Raw genomic sequence first — 25,139 nt, forward strand, 5'->3', positions numbered from 1 at the left:
GAGGATAGCAATACGAGAGAATTACACAAAATATCGACAAATATTAAATTAAAAATATTTCAGGACGAAACAAAATGCTTCAAATCTTAAAAACCGCTTCATAATAAAACAAAAAGCATCAAAACTTCTACAAAAGATGAAGAAATAGTTAATCTGTGGTACAAAGGGATTCTAATAGCTGGTCGGCCCCCGCACAGCCTACCCCGAGAGCAACAAGGGCAGGTCGAGGATTCCTAGCTAAGGCATCGTCCCGTAAAAATTTCAGGGAGCTGCCGCTTAAGATTAAAAAGGTTTCGCGTTTTTATGAAGTCAAATCGATTTCGTGTCAGTGACGCAACAAACGTTTAATTTTTCGTGATGTACGGGGCAAGCGGACTTGCAATAAACTCCACAAACAATTATAAACAACATGTGGGAAGTAATGAAATTGAAATATAGTCGAAATATCGTGGGACACTAGCCTGCGTAGAAATTTCATTACTAAAGTGCATCTATAAATAAATTATGTATTACGATAACGCCCATGTTGGTGGTTCAGAGGTTAACGCAATAACATCTGATCCTTTTAGTTTCATCTCCATAAGGAATGTTTGTGTGTTCGCATGTATGTACGTGTTGGTAAGATGGATGTTCTCCCAACTCGTATTTTATACATGCTCTTTATCACATTATGAGTCTCGGTATGAATCCTACTTTATGACAATTATGATGAGCGGCAAAAATAGCAACACTTCTATCTTTATGATTTTTTTGATGTTGTACGTAATAAAAATATTTAGGTTTATTAAATTAAGAAAGTCAACTTTTTAATGCACTCACAGAGAATGTGTTCCATTTGTCAAATGTATATGTATTATTTTAAGTCCTTTTTCCAGGATAAATAGAACCTGTCGACATAGGACTTTTAATTTTTATAGTAGTATTTGCCAACACTTGTTAATTTAGTTGAATATTTAAAAACAAGCTTATTCTTACGCAAGGAATAATTTGTATTAATTTACTAAATCGTAGGTGGTAAAAATAATGCATATATCTTTTTTTCTTTAAATGGATGACGGATATAACGTATATTTACGGCCATATTTTGTTTGTTTTTCAAGTATAGCTGGTATTCGTAAATAAATAAATATGATGGCAGTAAAATTTTTTGCAATATCTTAAAAGTCTTTTAAGATATTTCATATCTTCCAACGAATATGCTTTGAAATGTTATAATTTGCCACAATTTATGTAAAATAAGTACCTATGCTAGTTTCGTTATAGCTTGAAAAAAAATATATAAATAGCAACAAGATAATGTACTTCCTTTTCCAAATACTTGTCTGAGATCTTACTGAAATCAGAAATTAAAAATAAATTTCTATAAGTATAGTTTATAGGAGCAACCTTATACGTAAACAAACTTCTTAGAAAATCACAATTAAATAGGATTACAGTTTTTTTCTCTAATAATGCAGACATTTATATTTATTAAAGACTTAAAACATGAATAAAAATTAAATAATCTGAAATGAAATACTGACTATGACCCCCTTTAGGCATGATGGGGATTTACAAGTCTAAGTTTAAAATATAAATAAGATATCTCGAAAGACCTGCAAGATATTACAAAAATATATATCTACCTTTGCCTTTTAATTGCATACACAGGTTGAATCAGAAAGAATGGGTCAATACTAAGCTGGAGATACTAGACACCCAAAATATTATGTTTGATAGCATGAAATTTGGTAGTGTTAGTAGTCATATTCGTAATTCTCACATCAAAAAACCCAATAACCAATTTTCAGAGTCATACTATTAAAACTTTCTTAATTACTGAGAAATTTCAAAATAAAATTTAAACCTTGAACACCCCGTATTTATGTATTTAATATTTTGGTGTCTAGTATCTCCAGCTTATTGTTGACCCATTCTTTCTGACTCGCCCTGTATATCACTACTATTTTTAGAGAAACGTTTACATGTACAAGAATAATAAGGTAAACCCTCATATTTTGATGTATTTACCCATCTTGAAATTATAGAGACAATTTAGGATCACCTGTGTTAAAATAGTTGTTTGCTCATTTTTATGTTTTTTTTAAACAAATTTAACCATGTTATCTTATACATATCCTATCTTATATATATCTTATATATCTCCATGTTTCTTATATTTAGAACACAGTCTGTAATATCTTTCATCATCATCATTTCAGTGTCCAGAATTAGTTTAGAAATCAATGACTTGTGTGGCAGAAGCAGAAACAGTTGTGTTACAATTTGGAATTTTAATTACTTATAAATAATTATCCTATAAATGTATAAATTTATTTCATTAATGACCACTGGTTAAAATTTCGTCAAATACGTGGCTATTTCAAATTACTTCAGTTTTGGTTTTACTAGAAACTTCGTTTGTAATTTCTAAATAATTGTTTCGTTGACGTTATTCTAAAAGATACATTTAAACTATTTGATTTATGAAACTATTTTGAACATAGAAGTGGAGTTTAACATATTACCTCTTGTAACTTGTACTAATTCATGCAATGTTTCCTTTGAACTATACTAAAGAAAAAACACAAAATGGAACATTACTTTGAGCTATATTTATTTCTGTTGTCGCTTTCTCTGCATTTTTAGGTGAACTACTTGTGGAAAAGGTTGGGGGGTGGGGAATAAAATTCGTGGGGTCGCAATTATATTTTTATTTTGTTTTATTACAACACGAACTGTACGCAGGCATTCATCAAACACACGCGCACGCACAACTGGCCCTAGTCCCCTATTTTCAGACAGGATAGCTATCAGAACGCACACAATATTAACAAAACATATAAAATAAAATACATTTACAATTCGAATAAAAAATGCCCAACTTATAGTTGCCCAGGAACTGGGTCTCTTTAAAGATATAATTACAGAAACGCATAACAATATTCGCTAACTACAACGCCGGAAAAGAAGAACCGGCTATTTATAAATAAATTAAAAACAGATCTCAACATTGCACTGCTTGATAGAAAAGTAGTTCATATGTACATTAACTAACAAATCGTTTAGGAAAGCTTATCTTAGATACATACTGGCCTACATCATTCTCGTAAAAAAACGGAGCATTTATCACTAGACAATTTTTACAGTTTAATATAATTTAAATACTATGTACACGGGCGTATTTACAAGAAATTTTAACTAAAACAATCATATTGTCTCGCAGAAAGCTCATTAAAAACTATCTCTTTTTACAATACTAAAAATTTGATGAACAGAGTACCTTTCCGTATTCAGAGAAACAAGTCCTTTTGTTCGAAACAGATCACAAATTTGGGCGATGGTAAATTTGTCATAATATAACAAGAAAAGTTGCATTGGGGTTCATAGAACTCATCTATACTGGTCCAAAGACCTGTAAGAAATTGCGGAGGATTGCCTATGGTTAAATGAAAAACTACATTCTGTATTTTGATGTTGTTTATTACAGGCTGTCTGTGTTGGCAAATGAACTTTTGTTAAGTGACAGATCACAATGGTAGACAGAAATATCACAGACGTAGCAACAACAATAGCTTTCTTTAAATACAAGCACACTTTTGGAGGTGGTGAAGTTCGGTGATTGGACGTGGAACGTGCAACAAAAATTGTTTCGGTTCGTAGTGGTTTGATATTTTCGGGACACCTTGTATCTGACAATCACGAAACGTTGATGGAGGCCCTAAGTCATCCTCGGCCACATCCAGCGGCATTGCTTTTGGACAGAGGTGCAGCTGTCCAACTTCGATCTAGATCAACGTCTCCTAAGACAATACCCAACAATTAACTTTCGCTGCGATCGATCGATCGACAATAAAAATTCCGCGTTGCCGTCGCGCATTCATAGCAAACACCTCGGAATCGTCCCGGACGGCATGATCGGCACGTCTGATGTTATGTGCAAGCTCATTACCCTGCGTGAGACGCGCACAGCCGCCTTTGTGATGTGTAATGCATCTCTGCGAGTCACGACGCACCAGGTACCCCGGAGAACACAGTGGTGGTCAGGCCGCTGCCAGTCACACCTTCGTCGTGAGGTCCAGCGGAGTGGGCCGCAGGATCTTTATCCTTTTCAGCTCCTTCTCGGACTCGCAGTCGCTCTCCTCGTCCGCCTCGCTCCCGTTGCCCCTCTCGGTGACGACGCTTCCGGATCGGTCGCTGTGCGCCGGGGAAGACCCCCTCTCGCTAGCGGTTTTCATGGAAAGGTCGATGGGATCCTCTTGGATGGGAGACACGGCGGGGACCGGCGTCTCTACTTCCTCGGGAGTTGGGGATCGCTGTGACTGCAAAACGGCATCTAGGAACACTCTTTTGTTGAAGGCTTCCACGCCGGGGTTGTGGTTTCTCATCAATCTGTTGTTGTTGTTGGCGGGTTGGAGCAACCCGGGGTATAAGGGAGGGTAACCTGGAGGGAACAACAGACCTGGGGGTGGGAGGAAGGTCGGGGGTAATAGTCCTGGAAACAACGGTAACCTCCTTGCATCACTGACTTCAACAGACGAATCGGAATTGTGGGATTCAGGGGAGCTGACCGAAGGGGAAGCTGAGTTTTTGTATTCATCAAGGCCTAGCAGCATGAGCTCCTCCTTGGTCTTGGGTAAGTGCAGGAGAGGCGGAGGAAAGCCGTTGACTCCGAGCAAACCCATCCCCAGCGGTTGGTGGTGGAGTGGTGGCGTCTTCTGTGGGGGTTTTATGCCCTGTTGCATGTTCAAACCGGCTTGTTGTTGTTGCTGCTGCTGCTCCTGGAGGAGACAGTGGATTTTGAACCAGTTGGAGCGGCGACCATAGCGTGATCCGCTCTTGGACATTCCCACTAGGAGGCACTTGCGGAGGCGGCACGCTTTACAGGCTGTCCGGTTCTTCTTGTTGATGATGCACTCGCCGTTGTTCTTGCACTCGGAGATGGAGCTCAGGTTGTTGTATGATCTTCCAAAGAATGACTGGAAAGAAAGAACGGAATTAGAAAAATGTCACTCGTTTATCGTTATGTATTTATTGTTATGGTTATGTTTGTAATAACGTTTATGATGTAGAGTGTGCCACGTACATCTCCCAATGCAGATATTTCGAAACTTGAAAGAGTTTCCTGTAAGAGTAAAACAAACCAATGTTTAAATGGCATGAACTTTTGAAAGTAGTCTAAGTGAAAAGCATTTGGTCAATTTTTGCAATACACTCCCAATATTCTGCGTATTGTAACCAGCAAAATCATATCTTTCTGTGCAAAAAAAAGGTTTTATATTATATACCTATTTATTATACTAATACGAACATATTATTTGGTCAAGATATGGCTTATTAGACTTTCAGTTCTCTACTTCAAATAGGTACAAGATTGTAAAGTCATTATGGACACGTAAGTGTGTTATTAACTTTGAGTTCATCTTGAAGTTTTGATGTATCTTTCATAAATAAATCGTGCCACTATCGACCTCTTTAAGGTGAATCACAGCACGTACACATTTAAGATCCATTTTCAGCATGTAGAACTGTAAGACATAAAGCAACAATTAGATTCGACATCATTTTAATAATACGGAAAACGAAACCGTATCTCCCACCCGATTTATCCGTTGATTGACTTACAAATAAAAGGTTCCTTAACGTTTACAAACAACAGCTTATTGGGCTAGGCAACAGATAATTAGATATATTAGCTGGCATAATTGCATGTTAGGTTTTATCTGATGGAGGTGTAGCTGTTAAGAGACCGGCGTTTTCCTGTGCCATCGACGCGAACGAGCGGTTTCCTGACGGGGCTTGCGTAACGCCGCAATAAAAGTGAAATTGCGCATAGGGGCATTGTTTAGGGCGGCCGCGCTGGGCCTCGCCGGCCCGCTGCCCATCTAGTTCAGTGGGTCGGAAGCCCAGTGACGTAAGTCGTGCTCGGGTTAGCTCGCCCGCGACGCACTTTAGCACTTTCCCGCCACGCCGCTCCACCGGCCAACTGTGTAATCGGCGACTAATTGTATGCAATTATATTCAAATCGGGGGGCTGCCGTTATGCAAATCGGACACACGACGGAGACACGGACTGTACACTCAAAGAACAGGCTAGGTTTGCGAATCTAATAATAATAATAATAACAGACTTAGAAAATATTAACATATTAACCATAGACCTACAAGAACTTTGCATCAAACAGATGAAATCCTTAAGATTCTATTTCTATTATAAAGGACACCCGGGCTATAGCACAAATAGATAAAATAGGCCAGAAAATATAGAGTTGGACGCGACTTTTTGTTTCGGCAAGCTGAATTTATCACTATAGATGCTAAATATCATGTACAATAACATATTAGTTTCCACAGTCATAAAAATGGGGGGAAGATTGTTTATAGACTGGTTAATTGTATAATTTTTACGTAAATTAAAGTTTTTCGCTTATAACTTTTTTCCGTTCATTTCCACGAGAAAACAGTAACGTACTTTTTTTCGTCTTCAAAAGACCTACAAAACTAGCCTAGAGCTTTAAGTTAAAAAAAAATCGTCAAGATTCGTTGAAAAACAACGGAGTTACAGACTATCAAATATATTATTTTCAAGCGAATTTCGCTTATTTAACGGCAGGAAATAAAATATTTTTATCTGGGAAAGTACTCGGGTTGCCGGTTATGACAGTATTATTTTTTGCCGCTGCCAACCTAATTTGTTTAACAATAGGCCGTCAACTTTGAGAGTCTGTAACTCCGTTGTTTTTCAACGAATCTTGACGATTTTTTTTATAACTTAAATAAGCTCATAAGCTTTCCGAATATGTAATAATATATAACTATATCATTTTGCGATTAATGCTAAAAAATAAAAAAAATCCAGGCGAGTGGTGCAGAAATTTGGTTTTTAAATTAGTTTTGACAACAATGCACAGCCCAATTTTCAATTGCGCATGCTCTGCGATTAAAACGCGCTGTAGTTTGAAGTTATACTAGCTTGTCCAGTAAAGAAAATTACGAAAAAAAGGATACAAAATTTAAGTTTTCACGGTATTTGCAATAAACTATTGATATATGTATCTAAAGGTCAAACTGTATATACAGGGTGATCCATTAACGGTGCGGAGCGGCTGTATATAGAAAACTAGACGTGCTATGATCATGGGGTAAAATATCTATTAACAATTACGACCAAATGAAATTGATTTAAGATATTTTCAAGTGTGTAACTTCACGGCTAGGGGGCGCAACTAGTATAGTATTACAGAATATTGTCGTTTTTTTGAACTATTTTTTGTTATTACCATAGCAACGCCAGTATGAAGGACGTCATCTTGAAATTTTTAATTTGTCATAACTTCTAGATACCTCAATTGATTTCAATAAACGGTTGCTCATTTTGAAGAACTATTAATAAAATTCATTTTTATGACATGGGAATAAAGATTTATTTAACCTCCGATTTGTGTATTTGTTTTGCTTTAGTAAACAGGGACAATTACAAAACTTTTCTGATTAGCGTCGTCTATCGTTGCTCAGGAAAATAATACGTTTATTTCCATATCATAAAAGTAAATTTTATTAATAGTTCTTTTAAAATGAGCCGTCGTTTCTTGAAGTCGGTACAGGCATTTAGAAGTTATGACAATTTAAATATTTCAAAATGGCGTCCTTTAGACTGGCGTTGCTATGGTAATAACAAAAAAAAGTTCACACAAAGCTTATGAAGGGTTTAACAGTGTATCAAAAAAATGTATTTTCAACTTTTGCAAGTGTCTTTTTGATTAATTTTTAATACTTTTGTTATATACAGAGAGACACCAAAATGCTTTGCCCAGTAATAATATTCGAGAACATCCGAATTAGATAAAATAAACTTTTTACAAACATATGCTAGGAAGCGCTATTTTTTCGAGATATAGGGTGTTAAAAAATTAGTGAAACAGCGCTATTACTGCAAAAATAAGACATTTTTTTAGCACTGGTATGACTTTTTCACATGGTGACTTATATTTTAGGAAAATTAGCCTATCTGTTACAACGACATTGAGGAATTCGTTCAGGAAACCGATTAAGACATTTTTTAAATAAAAATCGCAAGTGGTCTGTTTTCTCAGCGTACCCAACGAACGACAGGGCCGCGTTATGCAACTAATCACAAGACAGAGACAATGGCTTGCATTACACCCACAACATTGTGACATTCGCGGTTTTTCTAACGAAATTCACAACCGAGACTTAACCGTGACAATGAAACCGTTGGAAAGCGAGTTGACAGTCCGCTGGCGACTTCGCCTGAGCCTTAACCTCGTCGTTACGGCAGAGAGTTGCCTCAGCGGCTTACCCCTGATTTACATTAGTAATAGAATTAGCATTAAAACCTCGTTTGCTAAATATTTTCGAATCAAATTACCCGTGACTCGGCATTCGGCTCTAATGAGCCTTCTAAAATGCAGGGGGCATCGCGAGGATGAATAAGAAATAATAAGTTGCGTCTCGGCTGTAACAGATTCTAAATAGTTTGATGATTTGGTTTCGAAATTATCGGTTACAGCGCGATGGGATTAGACGGAAAAAAAAGTGGCTAATCTGCAGTTAATAGCGATTAGGAAATGTTCCTTTGTGGCAAAAAAATAACTAGTAATGAAAAAGTAATCCCGCATAACGATGTTTACACACAATTAAACGTATTCAATGGCTATTTTCTACTGTTACCGCGGTACAATTTGTAAATATTTGCAAAGCGTTCGTCAAAAATGACATAAGGAAAGAAATCCTGATGGTGCGAAAACAAACTATTGATATTGATAACGCTGATAATAATTTTTTTTTTTTCGAAAACTGTCATCAAAAGTCGACTTTCTCGTTAAGTTTTCAGTCGACAAAGTGCGTCTTTTTTGTCATCTAGCTGCAAAATACTTTTATGTTCTAGAACGCCAGTCTTTTTGGATCTATGACATAAAACAAAATAATTTAAACAATATACATTTTAAGTAACATGTATAACATTTCAATACAAAACAGTAACTATTACAAACAGAACGATTACAATTTATTTTGCACTACATGTAAATTGGAAGTGCCGATTTTGCGGTGAGTTAAATTTATGCCAGATCCTGAAAGTTATAGTCCAATTTAAATGAGCCTTTAAATCGCAAATTGGTCAACTTGCCTAAATTTTTGGTATAAGTTAGAGGTTTTTCAAGATAACCCAGAAGAAGTAAGAGCTAGAAAAAAATATTTCTTATAAAAGTAGTAGAGCGTAAAATTCTACATAAAAATGGTCTAATGACTTTTCCTTGTACTATTAAAATTAACAGAATTAGGGTAGCTAGAAGTTAAGGGATGATTTTAGAAATTTTAAAAAATCATAGTAAGCAGAAAAATGAATTAATTTTATAATTTTTTTTACGGTCTGCTCTAAAAAATGTAATCTTTCTTTCCAGAGAAATATATATTTTTTAATTTTTAATAAAAAAATATAACAATTTCAATTTTTTAATCGTTAATTTTTATGATTTAACACTAAAAGAATTTTTTTCTATGCCATTCGATAGATTTTTTAAAATAATGAAAAGTTGCTTTAGAAATTTTGTTTTACGACGAAGATAAAAAAGCACGTTAACTTTGTGAAATTGTTATAATTTTTTATTAAAAATTAAAAAATATATCTATTTCTCTGAAAAGATAGTTTGCATTTTTTCGTTTAATGGTGGTAATATCGGCCCCTGCATCGGCTAACAGAGTGGTGGAAGAACGTCTAAAACAGTGTCTTGTATAAGTTTCCGGATGAGGCAAATTGAGATAAGTTGTTATTTCTTTTGTCACATTCCTTATTTTGTTGAAGCCAACACATTTTTCCCTGACATACTTCACAAAAAATCTTCGACTTTGAATCGTTATCATTAGTAGATCATCTCTTCTCAAAGCTCCACAATCCCCAATTATTAAAATGACCTGAAGAGTTGTCCAAAATTAGTTAAATCCAACTGATGTGCTTTTCAAATATGGTATTAGTTTAAGAAATTTTCTAATATTTACATTTTTTTTAGCATTCAGTGTACTTTTAACATAGAATATACTGACCATACCGTCGAAGGTTTAATTTTATTAATTTTATGTTCGAAATATGCCAGTAATACCGCTTCGCACACTTTTTGAATTTTATTCGAACTACACCACCTTTTGAATTCGTTGTAGGCAATCTGGTACTGTCTCGACGATTTTTTGGGGATTAATTGTGAAACAGCACTTTGTGCCGCTTCCAATACTTCCCCTGGTAACTATTTTGAACAAAATGTTTCATTTACAATTCATTGTTAATTTAAAGTGGGTTTTGGTATGTGCAACAGGAAATTTTGAAAGTGATCTATTAAAAAATTTATGTTGTGAAATGTCAGACGAGTGGATTGTTTTTAAATACAAAAAAATATAGTTGCAAAAGTGCAATTTTCAACTAAATTCGTTGCATTCTAAAAATCAAGTTCAGCTTTAAATGTAGTTCACTTTAGTTACAGTTAAGTATTAATTATACACTTAATTTATCAGGTCGCTTGACCAGAGGCGTAACAAGGGGGTCCTTAGAATGTCCAGACTGTGTCAAATCCATTGAACTATGAAGATGTTTAAATTTATTTATTTTTTTCATTCAAAGGTGGTTACCGACAAAAATTTTTGACTTTCACTTCAACTAGAAACTATAAGCTTCAGTTTGTTTTTCTTTTTATTGTTCTACGGCCATTTTTCGCTAAGTTGGGGTCTTTTGAAAATCACCTTAGGATTTAGAACTTTTTTTTGCGACTAGCTTAGTCTTTTGTCTAGCTTTTAGTTGAAAGTTCATCTATTCATTGCGCCAAAATCCGGCTATCCGCGAAACAGTCGAGCGTCCGCCTACGCCACGGCCGCCTCAGATCACCGCGGCTCATCGCGACGGGCGAACTCCGCTCGCTCGTCCCAATCTTGCGTAAGAGCGGCAGTCTGATAGCGGACGGAGTCCCTGGCGGCGCCCCATTAACACGCACGTCCTGTCTCGGGCGGCGCGCGTGACGCCTGCGCCGGTTTACGTCATCCTTTTCGATTTCCGAACCGGCCTACCGTGAAAACTCGGTCGGATTACACGGTGGCTAGCTCGCCCATTGTCAACCGAGTGTGGAACGGTAGAGGGGCGGATACGGGTCGCGGTCCGAGAAATTGGTAATCGTCGTCGCTGTGTATGGTCTTCTTCGCTTGTCTTTGACAGTCGGCGTCCCTGTGGTATACGGGGTGTACACAAATACGCGTGAAAAAAGAGGATTTTCAATTAAAAAAATATTTTCGCTTCCTCCCTGCCTATTTATGGCAAGACAAACGTGAAGAAAAATGTAGTTTTTATTTTTTTTCCATAAACATGAGGAAAGATACAAAAATTAAAATTTTGATGGACTTAATTCAATTTCTGTAACTTCATTATATTTAAAGAAAACACTGAAAACCAATTTTTTTCAAGAAATAAGCGAGGAATCATTCCATTAATTTTTTTCGTTAGTTATGCACATACTTTATAAATTAGCAACTTACGTATTTCTCTGTGCATTTTCAAATAAGTCGCGTGGTTACTGGATTGAAAATAAAAATGGAAAAAATATCCCACACATTTTAATTTGCTTATGTCCGATAGTACTAGAAAAACTAGGAGCTTAATATTTTTCCGGAATATTTACGTTCCTGGAAAATATCTAAAAATATCCACAAATTTAGAGATTGGTTGCTGCAACCAATAAAACAGAAGGTTTTACTTTATAATAGAGATATTAAACTAATTCAGATAAGTTCAAAAAATTGTTTCCTAAAAAATTCTACCAAAGTTAAACAACATAATTTTTTAGGAAAAATGTTATTATTACCTTATTTATCTCTTGTATTTGTTGCTCTCTTATCAGGACAATACGATAATTCAACGCTAGTTGGGACATAAAATGGTTGTTCCCTGCAATATCAACGATTAGGGATTTTGTCTGTGGTGTTAGATATATTTTGCAAACCTAGATTTCTAATATCGAAGAATAGCGATTGACATCAATTTTACAAAAAAAAAAAGAATTTAAACTTATCTGAGTTGGCTTAATAACATAGAAAATCGAGACTGTGCTACTCTTCAGGTTAAAACCATAGGAAGTTTATGCTGCATAAACTTTTGCATAAAATGCAAACTTCGAAGCAGGATTTTGACTCTATATGTTGCATATGAAAATACATAAAATAAATACAATTCTTAGAATAACGGAATATATAGCTGACTATTGTAAAAGCATTATATCTTCAAATATTTCTGCAGAAAAACCAACATTGAACATACAAAATAACAAATAAAGAGAAAGGATATGTTGCTTTCAATTTTTAATAGTTGTTTCTCTACGAAAAATACATGATGTTTGGTAAGTCCATGCATTCTTTACAGGTGGTTATAGTATAAGTGATTTGTGATATATTTCCTTAATATACCATATTAAGAAAATGCTTAGTTTCTGATCTTCAGAATGTTAAAATTTTAATAAAAAAATGCAAATTTATAAATATTGCGGAAACCGCTCAGAATATTTTAATGAAATTTTACAAGCTTTGACAGTTAATAATAATATATGTTTTACGAAAAAATATTGTTTTCAGTTTCACCAGTGGCGTGCACACAGGCACGTCTTTGGATATTTTTAAAGTAAAGAATGGTGTCACTGATTTTTCTTAAAATAAAAATTATTTTTCAATTCCTTCTTCAATTTGGAAGAGAAAAGGTGTCTTGACTGTTTTTCTTCAAGTAAAAAAAAAATTAAAATCGATTTATTGTATGGCGAAATCCGGTTTCAATAATTTGAAAAATAGCAGAAATGATGCACTCAGAAAACAATATTTTTATCGTAAACATGTATTGTTGTTAACTGTCAAAACTTCAAATTTTATTCTGAGCGGTTTCCGCAATATTTATAAATTTGCATTTCTTTATTAAAACTTTAACACCCGGATCGGAAACTAAGCGTTTTCGGAATATGGCATATTAAGGAAATATATCACAAATCCTCCTGCAAGGAATGCACCGACTTACCAAACACCCTGTATACGCACAGTTTGATCACAAAGTATATAAAATTTAATGTTTTTCTAGTACATAACAGATAAAAATTTAAACGCTGACATAAAAACTTAAGTTTTTTTGTATTATTGTATAAACTTTCAAACAAGTAATAAATTAGATGATGTTACGGTAATAAATGTCAGAATAGACAGTGTTTTGATAATTTTATGTTTTTCAGTATTATAAACATTTAATAGCTTTAGAGAGAAGTTTGTTTTCCCATATAACTAAAACGCCATAATTGATTTTTCATAATAACCTGTTTCACATTTATCAATCTCTGACCCAATAAATTAATCAAGATGGCCGAGTTTTATTGCTGCAAGTAATACACAAACTGAGGTATATTTTTTAGCTCCAATAAATTGGCAAAAAAATTGGGACAAATAGGACAGGTTAATTTTAGATACAATTTGCAACCACTTGCTGCAGTTACATTAGTCTTGATTAATTTTTTTGGCTAATTAAAGGGCTAATTCAAAAAAAATTCTAATAAAGTCTATCAAACAACAACAAATATAGGTGCAAAAGATGTTTATCCTCACAGATAAAACTTCTAACTGTTGATACTGCGGGAAGCAACTGCTGTAGATTTTTATTCCAAAAAAAGATAACCTTAAATTTGAATAATAAATTGGTAAATTAATTGTAATGTATTATTGAAAATGTAGGGAAGTGTAGCAATTTCTTGCAAACAAAGACACAGTTTTTTTGAGATTGAAATCATAGACACTATCCTCAAGAAATCTTCTATATTTCATCAAAGATTGAAACAATTAAGATTCTGAACTGCATGAAATCATATTTATTGGAAAATAGAGTGTAGAACAAGAAAACGAAAAATTTCAAGGTTTCCGCTCCTCTACGCCCCATCCTCATTCGCGATTCCGTTCGCGTGGCGCGCGTTGCGTGTCGCTTTGCGTAACCGCGATAGAGGAAAAGCAATCGAAATTTTATACTTATCCTTAATGGATTACTATAGTTACTTTAACATGGTCGATACGTCTTTGCAATAAGTAAAACTAAAACAGGTTAATGAGTGTCATTTAACTATTACAATATCGCCGCGGAGGTTTTGTAAAAATTAATGTAGGTATATTATGTTTCAATAGGCGGCTATTGGACTGGATAATTTCAGAGAAATCTAATGTCTTTTTCTGGTAGGTTATTGATTAATTGAAGGAATTAGATCAGTTGCTCGACGCAAAAAGCTCGGATAAAGGTCAGGCTATCCGAGCGGATCTAGTAGTGTGAAACTGACAATAATTACAGAAGGATTTAAGAAAAGACGCAAGCCCAAACAGACAACTTTTGTTGGAACTTATAAATTTCAAGGTCCTGGCGAGTTTACAGTTACTATTTTTAATATTCATGTGTGCATATCTCACGTCGATTTTTACGCGACAAAAAACGAAAGTTGACAGACGTAGTCAATCGATTCGATACGCATATTTTTGAACAATACTAATTTAACAATGCGTTATTTATAGACGGGCAAATTTACAAGAACTGTTAACAATGTAGGTCTTATGTGTGGAAGAGTAAACAGGACAAAGCCTTGTGCAGGATGTCTGGACCAATATCTGTTCGAGTTAGTTAGAAGGTCTACAGTATCCGCTTGTTTCTTGATTAGATAGTACACAACTTACAAAAACGAAATAGTTGTTCATAAAAGAACGTTTCTTCACAAAAATGTTTAGACCAAAAGCCAAAAAAAACATTATTGGTAAAATGTACACTGAGGAAATATACAAAAGTACTTACGATATTTTTTTTTATTAATTCAGACTGATAATAATAAATAATAAGTTCAAACACTCAGTGAACTTCCGTATATCCTACTCTAGAATCGGTAATGAATTTGTGTATAGGGGAGACAAACTTTCAAAGTTTAATAAATGTTCGGTCACGACCGCTGGGCGCAGGGGTGGTTCGATCGGAGTGATTTTCGTGTCGTTGTGTAGGTTGGACACTACAGTCGACAGAGCTCTTGGATGTTGCCAATTAAAACTTCAGGCAAAGTTTAGATGGCGCTGAAGTCAAAAAACGTTTATTTTGCAGTATCTTTGGCAAGTATTTTATCCTGCGTCACTCTAATTTCTAAGTAAATTGTGTTCTATAAATAAATTTTCATAATTCTGTTGTTTTTGAAATATCACACCAAGTTAAATATTCTCGAAGCAAAGTTTTCAGGACTGAAAAATGAATTTCTAGTATTTCATGCAATAAAACTTCACAGTCTCTGAAGGAATACTCTCATTATAGACTGCTGTGGTGTAGTCGTTGTTGTTGTTGTTTACTTAAAGAACATTTTAAGATTTGGATAATGCAATTTATTAAACCAAAATCATAAATTTTCAATAGCAACAAATACTTGTACTTGAGTTGTATTTTTAGATTTTGTAATAACAAAGATAATAAGTTATGCCAGTCAAGAGTTACAACAATTTTATACACATTTTAAACGTTTGAGTATTTTTGTTTAAGTTTTAATGCCTGAAACTGTAAAATAATTAATTTTAAATCTTTCAGTGTAAATCCTATTAAACTGTCAAGTATAAATAAATAAATTATAAACTTTAATTTCTTTAACAATATGCTTTGTAAATCTGCTTGTTTGTCATCGAGAAGCTCTGTCAACTGATTTTTACAGAATAAAAAAATCTCTTCCCATTAACAAATTACCTGCCCGAGCAGTTTTATATGAATCACCCCGTATACAACTCTACAGGGTGTCCCATAAGCACTTGATCAAAAAGGTACTGCGACATTCTTTGGCTCAGAAGAAGGCGATTTGACCTAACTTTCATTAAGAAAAAATGTCTGGTTCTTCTGCTATTGACTGTCAAAGTTCTTGAAAAAAATATGTTTTTTGTAATACCTGGAGAATGTTACGATGGATTTTAATGAAACTTGCTGTGGACTTGTTCCTAAGTAAAACTAGTAGAGATTGTAGTGAGTATTTGTTGTACTTGAGTAGTAGTGATAATGATTGTTTAAAATTGAAAAAAATTTTTTTGCGTCTTTTTTTACCAAGAGCACGAAAATCTCGAAAAAGGACTAATGCATCAATAAAAATAAAATGAATTAATTCCAGCGACCAAATAAAAAGTTCTGGTGATTCTTGTACCAAGACACTCAAGAATTTACCACTAGCCCAAGGCAGATGGACGCGGTTGCTTCATCAAAACATGAGTTTTACTTAGGAACAAGTCCACAGCAAGTTTCATTAAAATCCATAGTAACATTCTCCAGATATTACAAAAAACACATATTTTTTCAAGAACTTTGACAGTCAAAAGCAGAACCAGACATTTTTTCCTAATGAAAATTAGGTCAAATCGTCTTCTTTTGAGCCAAAGAATATCGCAGTACTTTTTTGATCATGTGCTTATGGGATACCCCATATTGCACATTGCAAGTTTAGGAAACTGAAAGAAATAATAGAATTGAAACCTCTTTTATTTCAGTATATGTACTAAAAACTGTATATTAAAAAGTGTGTCGCATCTTTGTGGAAGAAAAAAAAAAGATTATGGAAATAAAAAAATATAATCACCTTGCATCCTTCACAGGTAAAGGCACCGAAATGAAACCCAGCTGCTGGCTCGCCACATACTTTACACGTTTGATTCATCTGAAACAAAAGCAAAATTATTACTTAAAGGGAAACTTAACTGATAACAAAAGAAACATATTTATTAATTTCTTTTGACAACTGATTTATAGAAAATAAACTAAAATCCTAGTGTTCTAAGTTTATTCATACCGTTTGTTTTAAATTTCTTCATTTATCAATAACTTATTACTTATGAATGAATTTTAGTTTGACTTGTGACATTTTCTTAATTAGCTTTACCTAAATAATGAAAAACAGGAATTTTGAAACATTTTTATTATCCTGTAATAGATACAGCTTGACTAAATACATCTTGTTTGCGAGATTCAATTGCCCAGCAGCAACGTTATACTATTCAGGTCTCTTGTCTTTGTCACTCATAGTGCGGACTCTCTTCTAGACCTGCGCATGTTGCGCACAGGACGAGTTTAGTAAAGCTGTACATATCTCGGGAACCGCGATTTTGCCTGACTCTAAACTTTGATAAAATTGCATGATTCACCTCGGTTATTAAATCTGTGTGTCTTATCTTGCAACACGTAACTCATCGATTACCGCCACTATTATAGTACTTAAATGGTACACTAATTTGGTACTTCACCGTTTTTTGGGTCATGCTCGGCACATGGTTCGTGGTATATTGCGGTCAAGCAAGTTCATGGCACAGATGGAAAATTTCAGATTAGTCTCACACATACACACACAATTAAACGCCGAACAGTTTTCGCTAATGCACTATCTAATTACGTTAGCCAGCAATACGAGAGTGGTAAACAGCTAGATCACAATACAACTGTTAAAATTGTCGCAGGTCGGTTACATATTTCTCGACTCGAAATGGAAGATGGCTTCAGGCAGAAATTTACTTAAGACTAATGCTTTAATTATCAACCAAATAAAAATATTCTACTGCATTTGTGCTGCTATTAATTTTTTTCTAAATATAAAGTAATCTTAATTAATGTCTTCTATATAGTGGTCTGCAGATGTTGATTCTCGATAAAAAACTATGGAAATCGCAATTTTATCAGAATTTGCAGAAATGTAGTTTCAAATTCGAATGTACATTAAGATCTTCAGAAAAAAAGTGTATATTTCGTGGTCTATAAACAATTCCTAGAAATTTATTATTTAAATCATTATTAAAATTGGGTATTTGAGAAATGACTAACACTGTCCTCAAGAATCAGGTATTTCGAAAATTTATTTTACTACAAAACGTAGAACTTAGTAATGCAAAAAAGTGAGGTTGCTGTTTCGTGTAAATGGGGTCACTTAATTTTTATTTTGCCTTCAAATTTTGGGGTTAAATAAAAACCTGATAAATCATCCTGTGTTACACAATACACGTATTGTATTCACTTGATTTAGTAATTTGATGGTTGTGATGATACATATTTCTTTATTCTCCTTCTGCCTATTTATTCCATATGTTTCTTTTCGGAATATGAAATGACACGAATTTAAATGTAATCACGACCGGGTAGAGTTTAAATTATAGTGGGAATGACGAAAATCGTGTAGCAACGCGCGAACTTACGTTATTCTATTTCGTTCGCAGATTAGCAAAAAATTTGATGTCATTTCTGTATGAAATCAAACAATCAACATGACTCTGGGTTTCTTTTGAGTTTCATAACTTATTCTAAATATGGTCAAGGCAATCGCTCCACGAACGCAAAATTATGGATACAATAACGATTACCTTGATTACCAAATAGAACACCGCAAATAGTCTATTTCTATAGGTTTTTTTTCTGTCCATATAATTAACACAATTCACCTAATTAATCAGCAATTATAACGCGGCAACTTTTTTGGGCAACAGGTAATAGTTTCTAAAATTAATAGGTATGTGCTTTGCTAATTAAAAATAGCTGTTGCTAAAAGCATTTTGCGTCGTTGTGTCGAGATGGTTTAATGCCTTTTTACTTGCTTGTAACAATAATTTTAATATTTCTGTAAAAAAAGATTATAATACTAATTTTGATTAGGTGCAGAAATTTTGACGATACTTAAAGCAAACAGTGGTTGATAATAATCATTAGTCGTTGTGGAAATGATTTTAGCAAATGATGATGTGTACAAATGACTTTTTTATGCATTTTATGCATTTTCACCCATGTTTTGAATATAGTTAAAGCCAAAATTTGGGGAAGATTGGGGTGTTGCAAAGAGAACAGCCTTACGTAACTACAAGCGGGCACAAAAGCTGGGATTGCGATCTTACCTAGTTATAAAAAAATCAGACCATACGAAATCCTTGAGTCGAACAATGCAATAAAGAACTCCTAAATCGAACCGATGTTAACTCCGCTTCCGACTATTGTCTCCGGGTTAATGGAGCCGCACATACAAAACTAATAAATCAAACTATCTGGCACCGTTTGAAAATATCAATTGACCATGGTAAGTGTAACACAGAGTTCCTGTGTGTAACATTGTGCAAAACCTGACACGGTAAATGGGCGAGAAATCAAGAGTGCTGAGCCGCTAGCGGAACCGTTAATTGTTGTATTTGTCACTGCCGAGACCTCCAAGTGACTAACGCCGTGCTTATTGGAGCTTTTCGCCAAAATCAAGCATAAAAACGGTCTGCGTTTCTTATGCCGAGTAGGTTTTGGGCAACCGTAAACGAATTCCGTGTTGGTTTAGATATTTATTCAGCGGTGTGAGGCAATGGATTGATTGAAAGGGAACAGTGTCGAGCGCCGTTTTCACGAAATAGCTTTTTCCTTGATAGAAGATTTTAAATAATTAATAACAAAACGCGAACTGACATAGACATTTTTAACTAAAGAAATGAGGAACAACTTCTCTGCGAGCTACAGGCCCTGTCCGGCATTGAATATTACACCTCAAATATCTAGCAAACAGCTAAGTCCATTCATCAGCAGTACTACCGGGTTAGACCGGTGTCAAACTTATTGGTTTGCAAAAATAAGTCAAGCTTTCACAGTATGTACGGATTAGTAAGTCGCTCTTTGCCAGTAGGTACAAAATAACGCTTTATGCCAGTAGGCATTCAATGTGAAGATTGTAAACGCATTATGTGTAATTTTTTTTGGTATAAATTTATTAATATAAATTCTAAATTGAATTATTCTTTTAAATTGCCAGATTTGAAATCACACAATTAGAAATTGATATTCAGATAGTGAACTTAAATTTCCTTCAAAATTAAATTTACGATTATTTGTAGAAAAAGAAAAATCAGCAGTAAAATATGTCAAAAATTAAGAACAATTTTGGTGTCACACATGGTTCCGTTCTTGGGCTATTGCTATTGAAATGTATGTATAGCGTCTGCACAAAACATTCTATCTCCTTTATTTTCCTGTGTAGAAAAATGTGATAAGGACAGAAGTTTTCGGAAATTTTCTTACGCCTTTAAAAAAATACATAAAAAATCAATTGGCTGTTGGATTTCGATAGATATAAAGCAAATCTTCGCTATTTTAAAAGGAACACTCTTAATATTTGTCGTATTTCGGATTTATTTTTTTTTCTTATTACAGTGATGGAAATATATTTGCTTCGACAATTTGTACAATATTTTGCTTTATTTACTGATCTCGCACATAATCAAGACCGCCTTGGAACCACTGCGTGGGTATGTTTCCGCTGTTAAATTTACTAAACAAATCTTTAAATTTTCTATTAAGAAATATCTTATTAATGGTGCTTTATAATACTTCCATCCTGTTCTAGATAAAGGACATATATTACAAGTAAATTTTCTCGGTCAATATTTTCTCTCTTAGGTCACGTAAATTATTAGATCTTCTTTTTTCTACTTTATCTTTCAGAATCCCCCATAGAAAGAACTACATGGATGTCAGATTAGGACACAATGGGGTTATAAAACACCTGTTAAACTATTTTTTTTTTATAATAATGTAGAAACCAAAATATTGTGTTGAATATATATAACACGTATATATCAACTTCCAAAAAGCGACAAATATGGTATGTTCCATTAAAAAAATATACATTTGAAATGCAATAGTCATTTGTTTCTTTAAAACTTTGCTTTTTATAATTTTGTTCATAGATAGAAAAACAAAAAAGAATATTATGTAAATAACCCTGTACCTTTTTAGTTAATAACGTTGACAGTGGGCGTCATTTGGTTATTTTCACGGATTACAATTTGTAATCCTAAGATCAACACGCTCAGAATACTAATAAAGAATATGCTGGCTAATTAAGTTGCTCTGGTATGTCACAAATAGAGCTACATGTACTTATTATTTTTTAAACACGGCAAAGCCAAAAACAGTACAGATAAACGTCAAAAAAATGAGCATGGTCGTATAATCGGTATCTTAAATTGCAGTTATTAAGATCCTTATTAGCAGCTTACAAGTCCATATTAATCTCCTATTAATATTTAATATCCACTTAATTCGACCATGTTCCTCATCTAATCGATGCAAGCGCCTATGATTACGTTATCAATATGAATGTTAACTATCCAATTATCATCATCCAATGAGCCAAGATGCTGAAGCGATTAATACCCGTGATTTTCTCAATGCCATTCCAACCAATCTTGAGGTGTGTGGAATTGATATTGTTACACTTTTTTATATCCGCTGTTAATTTATTGTCAACTTGGGATATAATAGGCTTTTTTTCGCGAGTGAAGTCGTATGTTGTAGTATGTGTAGTATGAGTGAATATTACGTTTTTGCGAGAATAGTCAGTCATTTAAACTACTATGTGACGTCACAAGTTTAGATCAAATGACTGAACTCTTCACCCTTCAGCTGAATATTCTGTTGGTATATTCAACTAGTATTGTCAGCTGGTAACTTAACCTTTTTCTTTTTGACATTTTGTTTGAATGAGTATAAAAATCGTTCAGCAAAATGATGGATTCTGATATGGTTGTGGAAGTGGCCAGTTTAAATTTAAACTCTAGAGGCACAGATGTTTTAGTAAACATAGACGTTGAAACAGCAAATATTTTACTTGATGGTGAGATTAATTTTTTATATGGGACATATTTGCAATCCACTTTGCTTCAGGATTATCCTCTTTTTTTTTGTGACCTAGGCCAGAGATAATATTGGTGGAATCATTTGTAATTCAAGTCTTTTTCGTATGAATTACATAAAAACCGACCTAACCTTCCATTCTCTTACGATAACGATTATGTCGAATATTCGCATATCTTGCAACGTCAGAATCTACATACTTTTCACGCTTTTTAAATTTGCCACTTAAAAATATTCCAAAGAAAGCATTGATATATTCCTTCAGTTTTATTTGAAGCAAATACATATATTATATAGTGAGATATAACACCAATTCCCACAACACTAGATTACTGGAAGCAATAAATGATGACAAATTATGGTTACTGGTTAGAAGTTAAAACCCATATGTCAAAGTCGTCAAAGTACATACTACATATCACTGAATAGTGAATATATACATTTTCGCCATCTGTTCAGGTTAGACAAGGTTAGAAGTAAGATTAAAAGAGATAGAAACAGTAACTACAAGTCAGACGTATTCACCAATATTCACTCGCGAAAAAAAAGCCTATAGACTTCATGGATGTGGTACAGTATTTTCGAATCTATTGTGTGTAGAAATAAAATTGTTGAAAATGTTAGGAATAGTGCTTATCTAACGGAAAAATAAAGAGGCCTAGATGATTGCCTTGAGGTGCTTCAAAAATATTTTGCTTCCTACAACCATGGCTACAGAAATGATTAATAAGAAAGTTAGAAAGTGATACAAATATACTGTCAGGAAACTCATTTTTTCTCCAAAAACTTCTGTTCCTACCTAAATATTATGAAATGCAGTAATGCAGTCGTAGTAATTCTGCCTTGCTTCATGCAAACCTTATTGTTGGGACTACCAATGTTCCGGAATAGTTCTTAATTGATGGATTTTATAAAACGAGGATATTTATTTTTCGTTTAGAGATTTAGAAGACTATTTCCTGTGCCAGTACCAAATCCATTGAAATATTGCTTCGATATTTCACATCTATAAAGTTTTTCTGATCAAATTTAAGATAATAAATTTACTTCATCTCGTACGACTGAAATTATCCGATTTAATAAATTATTCGATGAAGATCGGGGTACACCGTCATTTATATTATGAAACCAATGCATATTTCTTCATCTATCACAGCCTGAGAGCTCTCGGTAGCCACATGACACTCGCTAGGAGATTTCGTAACGTCTTCCGGCTTCCAAATAAATCCTCCGAATGTGACACTGCACCGTAGTATAGTTTTTTGATCTATTATGAGAGTAACATCTTCGTTGCGGTCTAGTGAAAAATATTCGTTAACTGGAGCAAGTGGAAGTTGCTTCATTTTCGTAATTATTCAAATCGGGGCCATCTACATGTTTCGGATCTTTTTATGATGTGTTTAGCAGTTAGGGAGATTTAGAGATAACTGTGGTGAATTTATGAAATGAATCTTGAATTTTTAATTAGGTAGGTTGTTAGGATGAAATAGAAAGTGTCCTTTTGGGGTTATAAAAAAATGCAATAGTACAACTAGACAACTTGTACAACTGAAAATTATATTAGAATGTCAAGAAATTCTTTTGGCACAGTTTTTTATATATAAATGAAGAAAAAAATATTCTATAGGTCTTTGAGAAGTTCATGATAACTTTTTTGTTATTAAAGTTGGTGGTTAACTAAATTGGGACATATTAACCCAAAACAACACAATAAAAAGTTTTTAAAATGATGAGTATAACCAACATAAAAAAGTTATTACTAAAATGAATACCCATTGTGAGATTTAATTTGTATTTAATTATATTCTAAATACTTCAGTGGAATATTTTTACTTTAGCATTCAAAAACAATTCGATTCAGCGTTTGTTTTAAGAATAAGCGTATCCGCTATTACTTTTTGGGTGGCTATTAAAAAATCTATTTCTATTAATTAAATAGTACTAATTGAATATAAAATTCAAGATTTATTCCTTTTTAATGTTTCCTTTATGGAATGCTCTTAATATCTCGATATTTTAAAGGGAAATTACTTAAATAACCAAGTGACATTCTCTTATATATATTAAGTTCGTAATTTAAAAGATAAACCATCGGCTATAAAAAAATTTCAAACATTTCTAACACAGGTACTAATTGCCGCCACATCCGGATTAATCACAGTCCCAATTCTGTCGCTGCTATTTCTATTTGTTGACACAAATCCGTGGACGGAGTTACAGAACAAATTAACACTTTTCGCTCTAAAAATGAAAGTATATTTCCAAACATCTGGCAACTGTTCGGGGAATATTAATTTTTTCGAGGAGATGTAGAAAATTGACCAGACGTTTTAATGGTTAGGCAAACTGTAATTGATTCCTTTTTTCAAACTATTTGCTTATAGAAATTGTGTTTTTATAATTACGTTACGCGTCATAGACTAATGCCAAAATGTTTAATAAATAATGGATTAGAATATTTTTGATTACAAATTTTAATGTTCAATATGACCTAGAATTTACTGACATCGAAGATGATAATCCATCGTTATAAAATAACATATAGTCCTTTTTTGCTAGCTCTTATGGTTTTAAGTGTAATTTCAAGACAGTAAGCTGGGCCCAATTAACAATAAAAAGCATTTTTTATTATCTGTTTGATGAAGACATTATGATTTCTCTGACAGTGAATGTCTAGGTACAGTAAAGACATAACTTTATGGATATACACATTACATTCAAAGTCAACTTTAAAACATATTTTTAATTATCAAAAAATCAGTATCATTTGGTATTAAATAATATATTAGTACTTAGTATCACTTTTAATGCTATTTATGTAATAAATAATAATTACAACGTCTATAAAGTTAGTTCTTTGGCATATTTAGACATTGTATATAAAAGAAGATATAATCTGTAGATTCTTTTTTATTGTCAATTAATTTTGCCATAATTTAGAATAGAGAAATGTTTCTAAATGGGATTTGCATAGTTGTAAAATCGGAGTTTCTTTACAATCCGACACTTTCTATCTAAAAATTCCTGCAAGGACTAAGGAACAACAACTCGTCTTGAACCAAAACGAATGCTAGTTCAGTGTAAAGTTTTTATTAGACATTGTGAAAGCTCTGAGTTTTATATAAGGGCCAGTGATACATCAGATAAACGCGATCGATAACACACATTAGCTGAATTTCACAATGACAATGGTGAATGTATTTCTCACAGCCAGACAATAATTATTGTAAATAACCCAGTGTTAATCACGACTTCTAGTGTCAAATATCCTCCTCGTCCGATCTGCCATCTGTTCAGGTTCTGCCTCACTGAATCCACGATATCTCTCACCCCCCGCACCCTTTTGGCTACGGCAACAATGGCTTATCAGATCCTGAGCTTAGCTCCGTTTTTGGTCAGGTCGAAACGCCGATTTCTTGCATAATTGCAGCCAATAAGGTGTCCGCAATTAAACAAA

The 25,139-nt window shown here is 33.7% G+C and overlaps 1 protein-coding gene across 2 annotated transcripts in view; it reads right to left on the reverse strand.

Moving 5' to 3' along the window:
• Window positions 1-2,648: 2,648 nt before the first annotated feature.
• LOC108909408 (knirps-related protein-like) overlaps window positions 2,649-25,139 on the reverse strand; it is a 51,499-nt gene continuing 29,008 nt past the window's right edge. For both annotated transcript variants that reach the window (XM_018713744.1, XM_018713742.1), the window contains 2 exons: window positions 16,620-16,697; window positions 2,649-4,958 (listed from right to left, as the gene is read on the reverse strand). In XM_018713744.1, the coding sequence (XP_018569260.1) occupies window positions 4,038-4,958; window positions 16,620-16,697 (999 nt within the window). In that variant the 3' untranslated portion in view covers window positions 2,649-4,037. The remainder of the gene's footprint in view (window positions 4,959-16,619; window positions 16,698-25,139) is intronic.

Source organism: Anoplophora glabripennis, unplaced genomic scaffold, assembly GCF_000390285.2.
Source record: "Anoplophora glabripennis isolate ALB-LARVAE unplaced genomic scaffold, Agla_2.0 scaffold143, whole genome shotgun sequence".
Lineage (NCBI taxonomy): Eukaryota > Metazoa > Arthropoda > Insecta > Coleoptera > Cerambycidae > Anoplophora > Anoplophora glabripennis.